The sequence below is a fragment of the Penicillium crustosum genome (assembly GCF_028827405.1).
Source record: "Penicillium crustosum strain IBT 35664 chromosome Unknown utg000001l_segment0_segment0, whole genome shotgun sequence".
Lineage (NCBI taxonomy): Eukaryota > Fungi > Ascomycota > Eurotiomycetes > Eurotiales > Aspergillaceae > Penicillium > Penicillium crustosum.
Window position 1 is genome coordinate 817197 of NW_026623122.1, and position 15522 is coordinate 832718.

The 15522-nt window shown below is 45.9% G+C and overlaps 3 protein-coding genes across 3 annotated transcripts; 2 read left to right on the forward strand and 1 right to left on the reverse strand.

Moving 5' to 3' along the window:
* Positions 1 to 5476: 5476 nt before the first annotated feature.
* On the forward strand, positions 5477 to 7429 carry N7487_000304 (uncharacterized protein; the record flags this gene model as incomplete). Its single annotated transcript, XM_056868053.1, has 2 exons — positions 5477 to 6185; positions 7020 to 7429. The coding sequence occupies 2 exons, from the start codon at positions 5477 to 5479 to the stop codon at positions 7427 to 7429; spliced, it is 1119 nt and encodes a 372-aa protein (XP_056732837.1).
* A 1078-nt stretch (positions 7430 to 8507) lies between these two features.
* On the forward strand, positions 8508 to 13528 carry N7487_000305 (uncharacterized protein; the record flags this gene model as incomplete). The annotated part of the gene is made up of 2 exons (XM_056868054.1): positions 8508 to 8572; positions 8641 to 13528. The coding sequence occupies 2 exons, from the start codon at positions 8508 to 8510 to the stop codon at positions 13526 to 13528; spliced, it is 4953 nt and encodes a 1650-aa protein (XP_056732838.1).
* Positions 13529 to 14584: 1056 nt separating this feature from the next.
* On the reverse strand, positions 14585 to 15136 carry N7487_000306 (uncharacterized protein; the record flags this gene model as incomplete). The annotated part of the gene is made up of 1 exon (XM_056868055.1): positions 14585 to 15136. The coding sequence occupies one exon, from the start codon at positions 15134 to 15136 to the stop codon at positions 14585 to 14587; it is 552 nt and encodes a 183-aa protein (XP_056732839.1).
* Between the last annotated feature and the right edge of the window lie 386 nt (positions 15137 to 15522).

Sequence of the window (15522 nt, forward strand, 5' to 3'; positions counted from 1 at the left end):
TAGAAGTGTAATGGGCCTGGATTCTTGGTATGCTTCGCCAATTTAATGACGACAAACGAGATGTCAGGACGGGTCGAAACTATTAACTAGATCAGTGTTCCGATTTTGGTTTGAAACTCTTTGATCTCTGCTTTTGAAGCGGTGCCGTCAAATACTATCAAAGATTGCTTCTTATCTATTAGAGTAGCAACTGCCTTACAGTTTTTAAGACCGAAGCGAGTAAGGATTTTGTCAACGTAGTTGTATTGAGAGAGGTAAATCACCTCTTTATTGTAGTAGATATTGATGGTAAGGTATCGTTTAAGGATACTTTTGTCAGACGTATCAAAGTACTTAGCGATTGCGATCTTAAACCGTTGAATTTCTTGCTCAGAGGGTAATAGAATAAGCAGATTATCGATATAGATTATGATAAATAACGGAGCCTTCCTAGAGGCACACTTAATGAAGATTGAATGATCTGACTGGGTACGGATAAATCCTATAGAGATTAAGATATCGTATAGCAGTCTATACTACTCTCTGGGACTTTGTTTTAACCTATAAATCGTCTGTATAAGGAGACCAATATTATCGGGATATAGCTCTCTTTGTCCTTTAGGAAGCTTAATTTCAATTGGTTCTTTAAGCTCGGTATAAAGAAAGGCCGTTATAATATCGATATAATAAATTGGCTAGCCTTTAGTAGCGGCTAGACTGCGACATCGCCCATGGACGGGCGGGTGGGCAGTGCCCACGGGCCTTATGTAAGCGGGCGATGGGCACTATCAATACGCCCATGGACGGGCCCTACCCTTAGGGCCCATTGTCCATGGACACCGTGGGCGCCCGTGGGCCTTTTTAGTAAGCAAAATTAGCGCAACACGTGATTTTAATTGACAGATTTCAAAATATTTCAACTAAATTTATATTTTTTATATATTTACAATCATAATTCCGGATTTTTAATAAGATATATATAAATATATATACTATAATTTACTATATATCTAATTTTTATATATATTTAAGACAACTTTATATAATGGTGGGCATCGTGGGCATGCCCGCCGTGGGCATGCCCGTGGGCCTTGGGCGTTATGGACGGGCACTCGAAAATCCAAATAGCCCAAGGCCCACCGTGGACGGGCGATGGGCACCTCCTAGGTGCCCATGGACGGGCGATGTCGCAGTCTAGTAGCGGCAATAGCTACGAAGATCTTAAAAGATATCGGCTTAGCAACGACAGTATAGACCTTATAAAAGTTAAGATCCTTAATCTGACAAAATCTACGGGCGATAAGCCTTGCTTTGTAGGTTCTATTATGCTTAATTTTAAAGACCTATCGAAGAGAAAGGGGCTTCCGGCGGTTCTTTGTAGAGGAGCGAGGAATCCTTCGCTAGGTACCGTTCTTAATCTGTCGAGTAAGTTCCTTATAAGCAGTAGTTAGCTATTTGTCTTTCTCGACATAGGTTATTGCTTCTTTCTAGTTATTGGGTTCGAAGCCAATATTATTGACTGTCAATTTAGAAGATGTATACTGTGGCTCTTTTGACGTAGCTGCAGAAAAAAGATTAATTAGTACCTCTAGGGTATTAGCTAGAAGCTAAAGGACATTGCTGTCAAAGAAAGATCGGCTAGCTAAGCTTTTAATATATGCCTGGCTGGGTTTTTTAGACCTTATCGATCGACGTACTGTCCTATCCGATAGATACTGAGTGATAGTAGTAATATAGTCAGTGTTAGGTGAATCATCTAGAATTGGATCTAGATATATAAAGTCAATTTAAATACCCTGGGGTAAATCCTCATTAACAACCTACCGGGAAGTAAGTTGTGGTTCTACGAGAACCCCTACCCTACCTATATTAAGGTAGGGACTATCATCCTCCTATTATACCTCTATAAACCTACCTAAACTACCCGCTATTTCAACTTTATCGTTATTATCGGGTAAATCGAAGGTATCGGGATCGGGGAGGGGAACGTCGATTATTAGAAGTAAAACACTTTCAATTTCTGGAATACGGTATTCTAGAATTAAAGGGTTCGAAGGATCGAGCGGAGGGTTTACCGGAGCAAGAATTGTATCATCAATATTATCTTCAACAGATAGAGAGGGTAGAGAACTATATAGAACTCCGAATAGATTGTTAAGATACGGCCGTATAAAATCAATTGGAACGTAACGATCTGAAGGAGACGAAGATAAAGATTGTAGATCGATCTGATCTCCCTAAGATAGAAGATTAAGATTATATAAAGGATTCGGAAGTGCTTCTAGAGAAGGGTTCTCGTTGAAAATAACATTTCGAGAACGTTCAATCTTCTTAGTACGCATATTGTACAATATATAGTTGTCACCTTTATCGTAAGCGATCAACCTAGCTTCTTCTATATATAGATCAAGCTTTATAGGACGCTTTTCCTTTAGAATTAAGAACTAATATTGATAACCGAGAGTACGAAGGTTAGATAGGTCAGGTTTCCTGCTATACAGAGCTTCGTAAGGTAATATCTCGATTTTTGAAGCGTATAAACGATTTATCGTATAGTTGATTCTATTAAGTAAATAACCCTAAAGGTATTTCGGGAGTTGGTACTCCGTTATAACCGCAATAAGGGGTTCAACTAGGTGACGATTTTTGATCTCGGCGACACTATTCAGTTGCTTAGTATAGAGAGGGGTAGGGTCCTAAACTGTACCCTTCGAAGCAAGATAGGTAGCTAGTAGCTTATACTCTATTGTATCGTTACTATGTACCTTCTTGATCGTGAACCTAAACTAGGTTTTTAAATGATTCTCCAGTTGAATATAGGTTTTAGTAACCTACAATCTAGATTGAAGAAGAAATAGCTATATAAACCGGCTAGCATCGTCAGTGAAGGTAATAAAATATCTCTCTCCACTATATAAAGCAATTGAAATTAGTCCCTATACGTTAAGATAAATGAGATTACTAGGTTTTAATCTGATCGATCTCTCTTTGCCGAAGGGGAGGGTATGACCCTTGCCTTTAATATATAGTATATATAGAAAGGTGATACCGGTACCTTTCTTTAATTTAATTCTATCACTATAAACTTCTATCTTCCGTACCCTATTCTCGCTAGCGTAATAAGCTCGACGGTAAGCTAGATTAACTGAGATAGGCGTAGGAGAAGAACCTTTCTTTATAGTAAAGACAGAATTAGGGGAACCCGAGACCAGATTGCAATCTAGTATAGTATTAACCTTATTAATACTAGAGCAGTTTAGCTAGTAGTGCTCTCCTTCGTAGATAGCAAAACCGACAACTGATTCTGAGGATGTATATTAATCCTGTAACTTGAACGTCATTAGGCCGTTCTTAACTTATATACCAATGTCTTCTTTGTCAAGAGCGGACATTGAGATTAAGCTAGCTTTGAGATCTGGAGTAAGCTATACCTTATAAAGGGTAAGCGAGCTAATGAGATTATCTGATTGTTTATTTGTCATTCGAAGAATAATATCTCTATATCCTTCTATATAGAAAACATTACCTATCGCTATCGATATAGGTAATACACATTAACGGAAATTAATGAAGACAGATTTATATAGGGTTATATAGGTACTAGTGCCTAAATCGACCATCTATCGAGAGACGTCGTCGTCACTAATATAAAGTGCCTCGGTAGAGACTGTGTATACCCTATATTCTTGAAACAATATATTGGTAAACAATGTGTTGTACTTAGCAATTGGATCGCTAGAAGGAGGTCCTTACTGAGGTAGTAGGTACGATACCGGAGTATACACTGTATTGGTAGTACGAGGTTGTTAATGAACCGGGATAATCCGTCCTTAGTTGTCAACCTAACCGATGATCTGGCCGGGTTGTAGGACAGTTACCTACTATACTTATTATTAAGGAGGTTGTATGATTATATTGGCAGAGCTAGTATTGTTCTTCAATAAACAGTTCCTCGAGTAATAATTATCTAGAGTATTATAGAACTTGCAATAGATAACATTCTCTTTATATTCGAAGGGCTTCTTCTTTTGCTTTTTGTCCTTATTATCTTTACCCTTTGGATAGGAATTAGACTTATTATTGTCACTACCTCCCTTCTTATCGTCCTTCTTCTTATTATTGAAGTTGGAATTGTCCTTATTAGACGACGAGGAGGTAGTGTTTGCTGAGGAGTGAAATAAGGTGTTATTAAATAAACGGTTGTTAGTCTCTGTCTCAATAAATTCGACGTAAACCTTATCTATAAAATTGGGTTCTTTCTTATTAACCCTAAGGTTTTGAAGAAAGGCGTAACACCGAGTATTCTCCGTAATAGATTTCTTAAACTGATATAGTTCAAGCATTGGTGTAGGAGATCTACTTATTGATAAGACGTTACAGAGTCCCTCTTGAAATCTCCGAACAAAGTCAGATAGAGACCTATTTTTGTAACGTTGGTTAACCCACTTCGTGAAGTAGGTATATACTTGTTAGTATGACGAGGTGGCGTATATCTTTCGAAGCTTCTTAAAAGCTTCACGTACATCTGTGACCTGCGAGACAATTGACAGAGGTTCAACCGAGAGGGTCTTTCGAACATAAATAAGGGCTCTAGTGTTACAGGATTGCCAGTTATTACACTGTATGTCATACTTCTTTCGAAGTGCTAGGTTGCCATCTTCAAGCTCCTTTGTACGTATACGAATTTGACTGGGAGTGATAATAATATCCTGTTCAGTTGTCATATCCTGCGCGTCACTAAGCAAAAGTTGCTTAACTTCCTCCCGTGAGGTATTAGCGTACTCAGGAGGTGATGGAATAGGAATTCTATAGGAAAGCATCCGAACGTAGTATCGGTTGTTAGCTGTGAGAGCTAGGAAAAGTGCTGTTTCCCAGTCCCGGAAGTTGGATTGTCCCTTCAGTTTTGGGACTGAATCCGTACAGTCAATCTCATGTCGACTGACCTCGAAGTCCTCAATGTTATAGGACTCCGTTATGATGAAGGTCTTCTTCTGCACCGGGGTGCTTTGGTATGTGATTGGTGGAACGGCGGTCGACGAGATCGAACGGCCAATGAGAGACGGCGGTCGACAGGGTCGAACGGCCAATGAGGGGTAGCGGTCGACGGGGTCAAACGGCCAGTGGGTGGGTGGGGTGGTCGAGGAATTCGACCAGTGAAAACTCTGATCGAGGTCCCACAGTGGGGTGGTGCGACGCAAAGCACCGAGGATTGGAGGAAAGATGAGGCGTGAAGCATACAGTTATGTAGGGGCTTCAACGGCAAGGTGCTCATAACCTGTTACAGAGAAGGCCAGGGACTAGTAAGTACGCTGGTAAAATCACTGTATTGCGCTAGAGAGAGAGAAAGAGAAGAAGCTATCTACAGATGCTAAGACTAATGTACTGGGAGCAAACAGCGGTGGTCACGTGACCTTCCAACAGTATCATTTCAAACAACGATGGGTCAAAAGGAAATGCACAAGAAAGCCCCGACTTGGCAGCATCCCGGCCCAATTTAATGAGTGATACAGATGCCGAGGTGTGCAGCCAGCATCTGGAGGCGCTAGCCATCAAACGGTTGCGGCGAGAATTTCGGTCATCTTGTTTTGGTGACATCATCTCCACTACAGGGATTTCGAGATCCATCGCCGGGCTTCTGTATAATATTGGTCGACTGGGCCAACTGAGATCTGCAGCTCTTGAGTTTGGAGACCAAAACCACTGGTTCTGGGAAGCTTCCGAAGCTGATTTGGACGGCCTCGAGCTCCAGCTAGATCAAATACTACTTGGTCGAAATAATCTAGAAAAAGCCTTTGAAACCTCTGTCAATAGGTTAAACCACATTGAAGGCCAGTACAACGATGATGAACTACAGCACACCATTGACCTCAATCGATATAATGATGCATTGGTGCATTGTGCTCGCATCGCTCTCCTGGAACGGGTCAAATGTGTTAATGCCGAGGACGAACGAATATCGGCTTCTACACAAAGGGTGTTCAATCTCTGTTCATTGATTCACGATTCTTCCCACACAGCAAAGCTCTTGGTTCTTCCCCTTTACATGGTAGGTATGCGGGACAAAACTCCTGAAACCAGATCTTTCGTCCGGTCTAGACTTCAGTCACTTGATGATATTATCGTAACGGATACCCGAGCGCTTCTTGGAATTCTCGAAGAGAGATGGGCAATCTCGATGGGCCCAGAGATCTCACCGCCGAATAAAGGTATGTAAAGTTTCCCTAGGCTGGATGTCTTTTTTTGAACGATTGACCCACTATTATATCTACAGACCTCTTCGTATTGTACTAGGTATTTCATACTACGTAGCTCAACCTGAAGAATAAAACAAGAAGGAAGCTGGGCACATCTGACATACTATAAATTATACACACAAAGAATAAGGAAAGTCAATTATACAGGCTTCCTTCCACCCGTCTCAGGTTTACAAACTTCAACACTACCCAGCAGTTGGCTATGGCTGTATCTCCAATGCCAGAGATCGAGAAATACTACATATAGTTGGCTATCTATTCGCATCTACGACAAAGCTAGGGGCATTCCGAAGACATAGATACCGGAATTTAAGGCATTAATCATACAATAGCTTACATATGTAGCTTTTATTTACCCAAGTACCTATATTACTGAGTGGAGCATTAAACCTGGGAAACGGTGGATGCGGTGCCCGTTTGGTTGCCGCAACGCTATTTACGTTTTGGGGTTGCGCCGCATCTTGCGGCAAACACATCCCTATGCATGCATACTTTGTCCTTACGTCAATCGACTTCAGTGTATGTACTAACTTATATTGCCGCAATTACCGCTAATCGCTGAGGCCTGCCGCAGCAGAGACATTGAGTGTTGAACAACCTCGAATGTACGATTATGAACTATGTAGGTTTATAAGTCCAACTTTCTTCCTCAGTCCAATGCCTAATTATCCACCAAGCCGGCCACATCAAAAATTGGAGACATTCTTTTAATATTATACTGATTTATTCCACAACCATGGACGATCTTCCTGCCACTGCAAAGACACATTGTGCCTGCCGCCCAAGGCTACGCATTCGAGGTTACGAAAGGCGAGCGGTTCCGCATTGTCGACATCCACGGTCTCCAGATTGCTGGCTTCATGGCTTGGGTCAACGAGCCAGGCCTGAGGGAACATGTTCGGATGTCTTACACTCGGTTCCGATTGCAAGGTGTCAGTCCCGATATTGGGGAACATCTCCGCACCAACCACGATACTCCTGCTTTGACTATCACCGCCGACACCTGCAAAGTCCACGATATGACATTCATGCCCTGTTTCCCGGAGATCTATGCCGAATGCGGGCTGGAAGGCCATCGATCCTGCACGATGAATATCACCGAAGCCATGGAGCCATATGGTATTACCTCACGGCTCAAGCTTCCTGATCCGTTCAACATTTTCATGAACTCATTATTTGTGCATACCAAAAGGTGATTAAATGACCTTGTTCAGAGATGTCAAACTCACTTTCTGTCCTATAAGGAACCGGTATTCCAAAGTCGTTGATTCTTTTCCGTGAGCATACTTCTCGCTTCTCTTTACAACCTGCGCATGCCATGTCACTTGATAGTATGAGTCAAGATAAGTCATTAAGAGAACAAGAATCCATTGCTAATATGTAGAAAAGACCTCAACAGCATTTTAACTCGATTTTATCTCGAATTTGGGCGGACTTTCAATCCTGACGCTTGGCTTGAGAGGAATCCCTACCATGCTGCATTTTCTGACGATGAGGAAGAGTGGATGGACTGTTAATATGCAGTGCTATAGGAGAATATCAAGATTGACCATATCCTTTTATTGTCTATACATATTGTAGTGAGTGCTAGTCGCAACTTCAACCTCTTCAAAAAGACGATGAAGAGGTTCTAAGACCTTTTAAGGCGTTTTTGAGGCGTTGTTTTTAGTGGGGAATCGGAATAAGCCGATTGAGATAGGTCATCTGAATCATTTTGACTGCATCTGAAACATTTGGAGTAATTTCCTACCCTTCGGGCTCCCAAAGGAGTTTAAGTCAATGACATTGTGATAACTAGGTCGTTGTTAGAAAATATTAGCCACCATTATTAATATGGCAAGTATGTGGTACCTCACTCCACCACCAAAGTTCAGTGGTGGCCAATGTCACCCTTTACCCGGAGTCCGTCCACCGCCGGTTTTGGAACATTTGCCATTTTCTCTTTTCGAAGTCTTTCCCCCGCCCTACCTTTTCAACACACTCTGGAAAAGATCTTGGATCCTTGCTTTGCACATTCTGAGTAGACTTCTTCCTACTCTTGTGCCTCTACGGCCCTCGACCCGGAACCCTCATCCTAGCGTCACAGTTCAATCTTGACCTTGCGATGCCAGCCTTGTCCGGCAATCTAGTAAACTATTGTCGCTAAAGGGTTGGTTCACAATAATCAAATCCCGGTCGCATCACTCATTCATTACTATCGCCAGCTGAAGAGCTGTGTGATCGAGTCGCGTGAGCTCCGAGAGACTCAGTTTTCTGCGAGCTTTGCGGTCAAACATGCTGCCGCAATGTCAAGGCCCCGTCTGGGCCATCGATGACCTGTCTCGTTGCTTCCAGCGCAAGTAGGTCTACACCAATGGCAATCCCGACCGTTGAAATTTTATGCTGATCATATGATACATCTTAATAGCATTCTTCAGGTCATACTTCCCCTAACAGTCTGCGGCGCTTCGCTGCTGCTGATCCTAATTCGCCTCGCTCATCGATATGTCCTCGCCCGAAAAGATGTCGCTTACAAGGTCCTCCCGAACAATGACTCCGAAGAGGAGGTCCCCAGTGCGACGCAGGAAAACGAGTCCGATACGATACTATCCCAAGCTGTACAACATGAACAATCTCAGGTTGAGGTCAATCGCCCGCGTGGGGAAATAACCGTTGTACTACTCGAAATCGCAGCTTTGATTGGACAAGTTGCGCTCTACATCGTCATTTTGTCCACTCACGCCTGGGGCCGACATGGAACCCTTCCCGCCGTAGCTGGGCTTGTATCGTGGGGTTATATCCTTTTCTTGGTGTTGGTCCGGTTCCTCTTATCAACCCTGGATCTTTCTTCTGCGCCGAGACTATGGACCCATACGGCAATTTTATACGGCTTCCAGTGGTTGTTCAACGTCATGGTCTTCCGATCCGCCATTATCCACCCCTTGTCCCAGAACGCCCTGATTCTCAGTAGTGTTCAGTTCGCTCTGAGCACGGTACTGCTACTCATTGCACTCACCACTCGCCGAGGCAACAAGCCGGTTCTGGTTGAGCGCGAAGATGGATTGGAGCCTCCGACACATCCCATGGCCAGTTTGTTGTCTCTTGCGACATTTTCCTGGCTCGACCCTTTGGTCATGAAGGGCTATCGTCAACCCCTGGAGCTTGCGGATGTTTGGAACCTGACTCCGTCTCAGAAGGCTTCGCGCGTGCTTACAGACTTCCGCAAGAGACAAATGAAAGGCTCTTTGGCATGGAAGCTGATTCGGTTCTTCATGGGCACACTTCTAAAGCAGGGTGCCTGGACAATCTTCGCCAATCTATTCGTTTTCATGCCTAGTCTGCTCCTCAAGGCTATCCTTGAGTATGTGGAAGATCCCCGGTCGACCACGCCCAATGCGGCTTGGTTGTTCGCTATTTTGCTTTTCTGTTGCGCCGCGGTTCAAGGTGTGGCAGACGGACAAGCCTTATACATTGGTCGTAAGATGGGCCTAAAAGTCCGTGCGATCATTATTGGTGAAATCTATGCCAAAGCTCTTCGCCGCAAGGCTGGCGCTTCATTGGAGGCTGTCAAGAAAGAAGATCCGATCTTGCCCCAGGACAAGAAAAGAAAGCTCTTTTCCTTCGGTCGCAAGAAGAAGGCCACGAATGGAAATGATGCCGAGGCTGGCAAAAAGCCAGAGGCAGAGGCCGAGGAACCTACACAAGCCAATGTTGGCACAATTATCAACTTGATGGCGATCGATTCCTTCAAGGTAAGCGAGGTTGGTGCCTATCTTCACTTCTTGTGGGCTAGTGTGCCAGTGCAAATCATAATGGCGATTACTTTGCTCTACCACATCATGGGTTTCAGTTCATTTGCCGGTATCGCTCTGATGGCTCTCATGTTGCCTGTCAACCTTTTCATTGCCCGCCAGTTCAACAAGGTCCAGAACCAGATTTTGAAGGGCACCGATGCCCGTATTCACGCCACCAATGAAGTCCTGCAAAACATCCGCATCATCAAGTACTTTGCCTGGGAGCAGCGATTCCAGGATATTGTCGGCGAGAAGCGCAGAACCGAACTAAAAGCCCTCCGCAGGCGTTACATCCTCTGGTCCTCCGCCGCAACCGTCTGGTACGGCACACCCATTCTAATCACGTTCATGTCCTTCTTCTTGTACACCGTGGTCGAGAAGAAACAATTGACCCCCTCAATCGCTTTCCCTGCCTTGTCCATGTTCTCTTTGCTGCGTGTGCCCTTGGACCAGCTCGCCGATATGGTGGCCCACGTCCAGGAATGTAAAGTTTCCTTAGACCGTGTGGACAAGTACCTGAACGAGGAGGAAACAGGCAAATACGATCAACTACGTGATAGTACTACCGCAGGAACACCTGCCAAGATTGGTCTTGAAAAAGCAACGCTATCCTGGAACAGCTCCACCGCTGAGTCTCCAGATACCGAAGCTGATGCCGACTTGGACGCTTTCCGTTTGATCAATGTCGACGTTGAATTCCTTGTCGGCAAGCTTAACATCATTGTTGGACCTACTGGATCTGGAAAGACGTCCCTGCTCATGGCTTTGCTCGGAGAAATGAAACTTCTCGAGGGTCGTGTTCATCTTCCCGGTGGAATGTCCAACAGGGCAGACCTCCCAGTGGACCCTGAAACTGGTCTGGTTGACAGTGTTGCCTACTGTGCCCAGGAAGCGTGGTTGGTCAACGACACCGTAAAGGAAAACATCATCTTCGCCTCTCCCTATAACGAGCGTCGCTATCGTGCAGTCCTCAAAGCCTGCGCTCTGGAACGTGACCTTGCCATTCTTGATGCTGGTGATCAGACTCTTGTTGGCGAGAAGGGTATCAGTTTATCTGGTGGCCAGAAGCAGCGAATCTCCCTTGCCCGCGCCGTCTACAGCAGTGGCCGCCACTTGCTGCTAGATGACTGCCTCTCTGCTGTCGACTCCCACACAGCCAAGCACATCTTCCGTGAAGCTCTTACCGGTCCTCTGATGTTGAACCGTACATGTATTTTGGTAACACATAACGTCGCTTTGACTGTTCCCGAATCGGATCATGTTGTGGTACTTGAGAACGGCAGAATTTCCGCCCAGGGTCGTCCCAACGATGTCGCCGCTACTGGTGCATTGGGCGATGAGTTCCTCAAGTCTCGACCTGGTTCCCGGTCCGGCTCCCGTGGACACTCCCGTGTCCCATCGGACCATGAAACCGAGGATGAAGATTCGAACGGCACTCCGAATGGAAAGCAGGAAGACAAAGCCAAGCTCTCTGAATCCAAGGCTACTGGTAGTATCAAGTGGTCGACCGTCAGCATGTACCTCCGCGCCATGGGCCCGTGGTACTATTGGATTGGTGCTGTTTTTGTATTTTGTCTGCAGCAACTGGGTTCTGTTTCTACCAACCTCTGGATTAGACAGTGGGCAAACTCTTACCATACTTCCAAGGATGGGACTGAGGATGCTGGACAGTACGCCGCTGCAGCCCACCTCAAGCCCCCTACTTTCAACGTTGGAAGTGTCGGGCGGGTGAGCAGCTGGAGTCTGCCCCAACTTGGCGCAAGCTCTGCTAGCGAGGCTGATGGTGAGGTGAACGTGGCTTATTACTTGGGTGTGTATGCACTCCTGGGATTCCTCTACATCGCAATCTCTTTGTCTCGGGAAGCTGTTTTGTTCTGGGGTTCGCTCCATGCATCGTGGAAGATTCATGATCGTCTTCTCAGGGCGGTCATGCACGCCAAGTTCCGATTCTTTGACTCCACGCCTCTTGGACAACTGATGAACCGGTTCTCCAAGGATGTTGAGTCTGTTGATCAGGAAGTTGCTCCTGTTGCTATCGGCATGTTACACAGTCTGGCATCTGTGGTTATGATTGTCATTCTGATCTCGTGGATCACACCGGGATTCTTAATTGCCGGTGTGTTCATCACCCTGGTGTACACTGCTCTTGGTGCAGTGTATCTGAACTCTTCCCGAGACCTCAAACGTCTGGAGTCTGTGCAGCGTAGTCCGCTGTACCAGCAGTTCGGTGAAACCCTGAACGGTATCGTCACCATTCGTGCCTACGGTGATGGTCCTCGCTTCGTGGTCGACAACCACCGCCGCATCAATGCCTACAACCGGCCGCACATCTACCTCTGGGCTAGCAACCGCTGGCTCGCTCTCCGTGTCGACTGGACTGGTGCTCTGGTCTCTTTCTTCTCGGCTACCTTTGTGTTGCTGAACGTTGGAACGATCGATGCAGGTGCCGCGGGTCTTTCACTGACCTACGCCGTTACATTCACAGAGAACGTCCTCTGGCTTGTGCGTCTGTACTCCGAGGTCCAGCAAAACATGAACTCTGTCGAGCGTGTAAGAGAATATCTTGATGTAGACCAGGAAGCAGCTCCTATCATCGAGGAATCACGACCTGGGTCTGATTGGCCCAGCCAAGGTGCGGTCGAGTTCAAGAACTACACCACTCGGTACCGGCCCGATTTGGACCCAGTTCTGAAGGAGGTTTCATTCTCCGTAAAGGCTGGCGAAAAAGTCGGCATTGTGGGTCGCACAGGTGCTGGCAAGAGTTCTCTCGCGCTGGCTCTCTTCCGCGGTCTCGAAGCCGAGAAGGGTCAGATCATCATCGACGGTGTTGACATCGGGTCAATTGGCCTACGGGACCTGCGCGAGTCAATCACCATTGTTCCTCAGGATCCGACCCTGTTCACAGGAACCCTCCGCAGCAACCTCGATCCATTCGGTCTCTTCAGCGACGAGCAGATCTTCACAGCCCTCCGTCGCGTGCACCTAATCGGATCTAGCGTCTCAGGCACCGCCACCCCTACAACCGCTAGCAGTCTCACCGCGACTGAAAGTAACGCCAACGGTAACGGCGTGAGCAGCACCGCAGTGACAGTAATCGACAACAAAAACGTCTTCAATAACCTTGACAGCCAGGTATCTGAGTCCGGTTCCAACCTCTCTCAAGGCCAGCGCCAGCTCCTGTGTCTCGCCCGCGCCTTGCTCAAGAACCCCCGCGTTTTGATGATGGACGAAGCAACCGCATCCATCGATTATGCCACCGACGCCAAGATCCAAGAGACTCTCCGCGAACTGAGCAACAGCACAATCATCACAATTGCACACCGTCTGCAGACCATCATCGATTACGACAAAGTTCTTGTCCTCGACCACGGCCGCGTCATCGAGTACGATCACCCCTGGAACCTCATCAACAAAGAAGGCGGCCTGTTCCGTAGCATGTGCGACAACAGCGGGAACATGGATGTTCTTCTAGATGGGGCTCAACGTGCTTGGACGCAGAAGCGTCTTGTTGATGATTCTTAATCAACGACGCCTGTTGTTGTTCCCCTTTCCATTTATTTTCCCCTTATCTTATAGAATCTCTCGCGTACATATCCATTGTTACCTTTGTCTATTACCTGTTATTGGTTTCCCCCGCTTATTCCTCGGGGCGGGGATGCAAAAAAGAGAGAGAGCGACAGAGAGACATCAATGTAATCATTATCATTTATTCCAATGTTACTATGGTTCTGTTTATAGCTTATTTTACTCTAGCACTGGTGTGACATCTTTGTTTTTTTGCCCTTTTTTCTGCTCCATTGCGCATGCACGATCCCTTTTTCCAAATATAATATTAGCTCGACGAGCTATTCATAGTTTTGTATGAGGTACATTACGCAGGTCCACGGCGCTTCCTTTTTAGTATAGCAATTCTCGGCGTATTTGTATTCAGACCAAATAAACCTACAGTGGCATTGTTAACACTGGAAAATATTCTCACCCGATAACATCCATTTGGAGATGATCCCAGAGAACAGAATGAGGTATCTTTAACCTGAACATGTCTGTCCATTTTCAATGCCCAAGCTGTTTCTTCGGCCAGCAAGTCCCATGAAGTGCCCGGCATTCCATTCCGCCCGTATAGCTCTCTTCTTCGATATCTCCTCCATTCAATTGACATTCTCATTGCTTGTCGCAAGTCAGAGTGGGAAGGTGATGGTGTGATTCCAGTTGAATCACGACATTTAGACGAGCCGTCACGGACGAGTGACCGAGCCACTCAGGATATACCCCCGAGCCCTGATTCCAGAGCTATTATTCCCCCATCTATGTCGATGTCCATAAAATCGTCGAAGAAATCCCATATCGAGGATGGGATCGATTCAATGGAGCGGGACTGCTAGGTCCAAGTCCCACAATAATGAACCAAATCTCCGACCGAGTGGAGAAAGGGTAGAGCTCCCAAGGCTGGGATATCCCATGGTAGTAGAATCCCTAGCTTCTCTTCATAGAAAAGCGCATTCCGAGAGCAGGAAAAAAAGGTAATGTGAGATGAATGTTTCAACGGAAAAATTAATCCAACAATCACATGTCGCATTCTCACTTCTTAGCGCGGATCCCCCTCAAAACGGTAAAGAAACACACGATCGCAGCTGAAACAACGAAGAATCCAAACGGCGGCCAGTAAATCGGGTAGTTGTCTGATGCAAACGCGGCCACGATAGATTCTTTCAGACAGGGCCGAGACTGAGACTGGGACTGGGACTGCCTCAGCTTTGTGTTCTGAGTTGTGTGCCAATCCGGCTGTGGTTGTCCCGATTCATCCGTGCCGATCGCTGTATCCGTATCCGTAACCGGTGATCTGCGAAGCTCCGTCTCCGTCTCCATTTTATGATCCCTTGATTTCGGCTTCGGGTTTGGTGGTGAGCCGTTTGATGAGGGTACGAATCCTGCTTCGCGCATGGCTGTTTCTTTCAACATTGCTGCGAGTTCATCTTGATCAGGTAGGGTTTCCGGGAAGTAGTATCGGTTGTTGTAGGTATTTGTTGACACCAGTGATTTGAATGCGATTGAGTTTTCGTAGGGAGTTGGTAGTGCGAGGATTTGGAGTGAGTGCATTAATATGAAGAGCAGGGCCAGTTTGCGGGCCATCTTCGCAAATGATGTGATGATAGGATATGGTGATGGCTGCGGGTGGGGAGGTGATAAGATTGACAGGCTTTCCCAGTTTCCCAGGGGTTTAAGCTCTGGGGTGGAGGATATGGATATGTATACGGAGTACGAATAAGAATAAGAATAAGAATAAGAATAAGAGAGTAAAGGAGAGAAGGAAAAGGGAACCGAAATAAGAGCGAGATACTATCAAAAGAGAAAGAGCACGTGGAGTCGCATTCGGATTCGGAAACGGAGGTCCCTCGCATAAGACATGAGACACTTTGTGATTCAAGTAGTCGGACTAGGATAGTAGACTATAATAGTAGACTATAATAGTATTAGTTGAATGTTAATTTAGTATAAAAGTTTAGGCCCTTATCTTC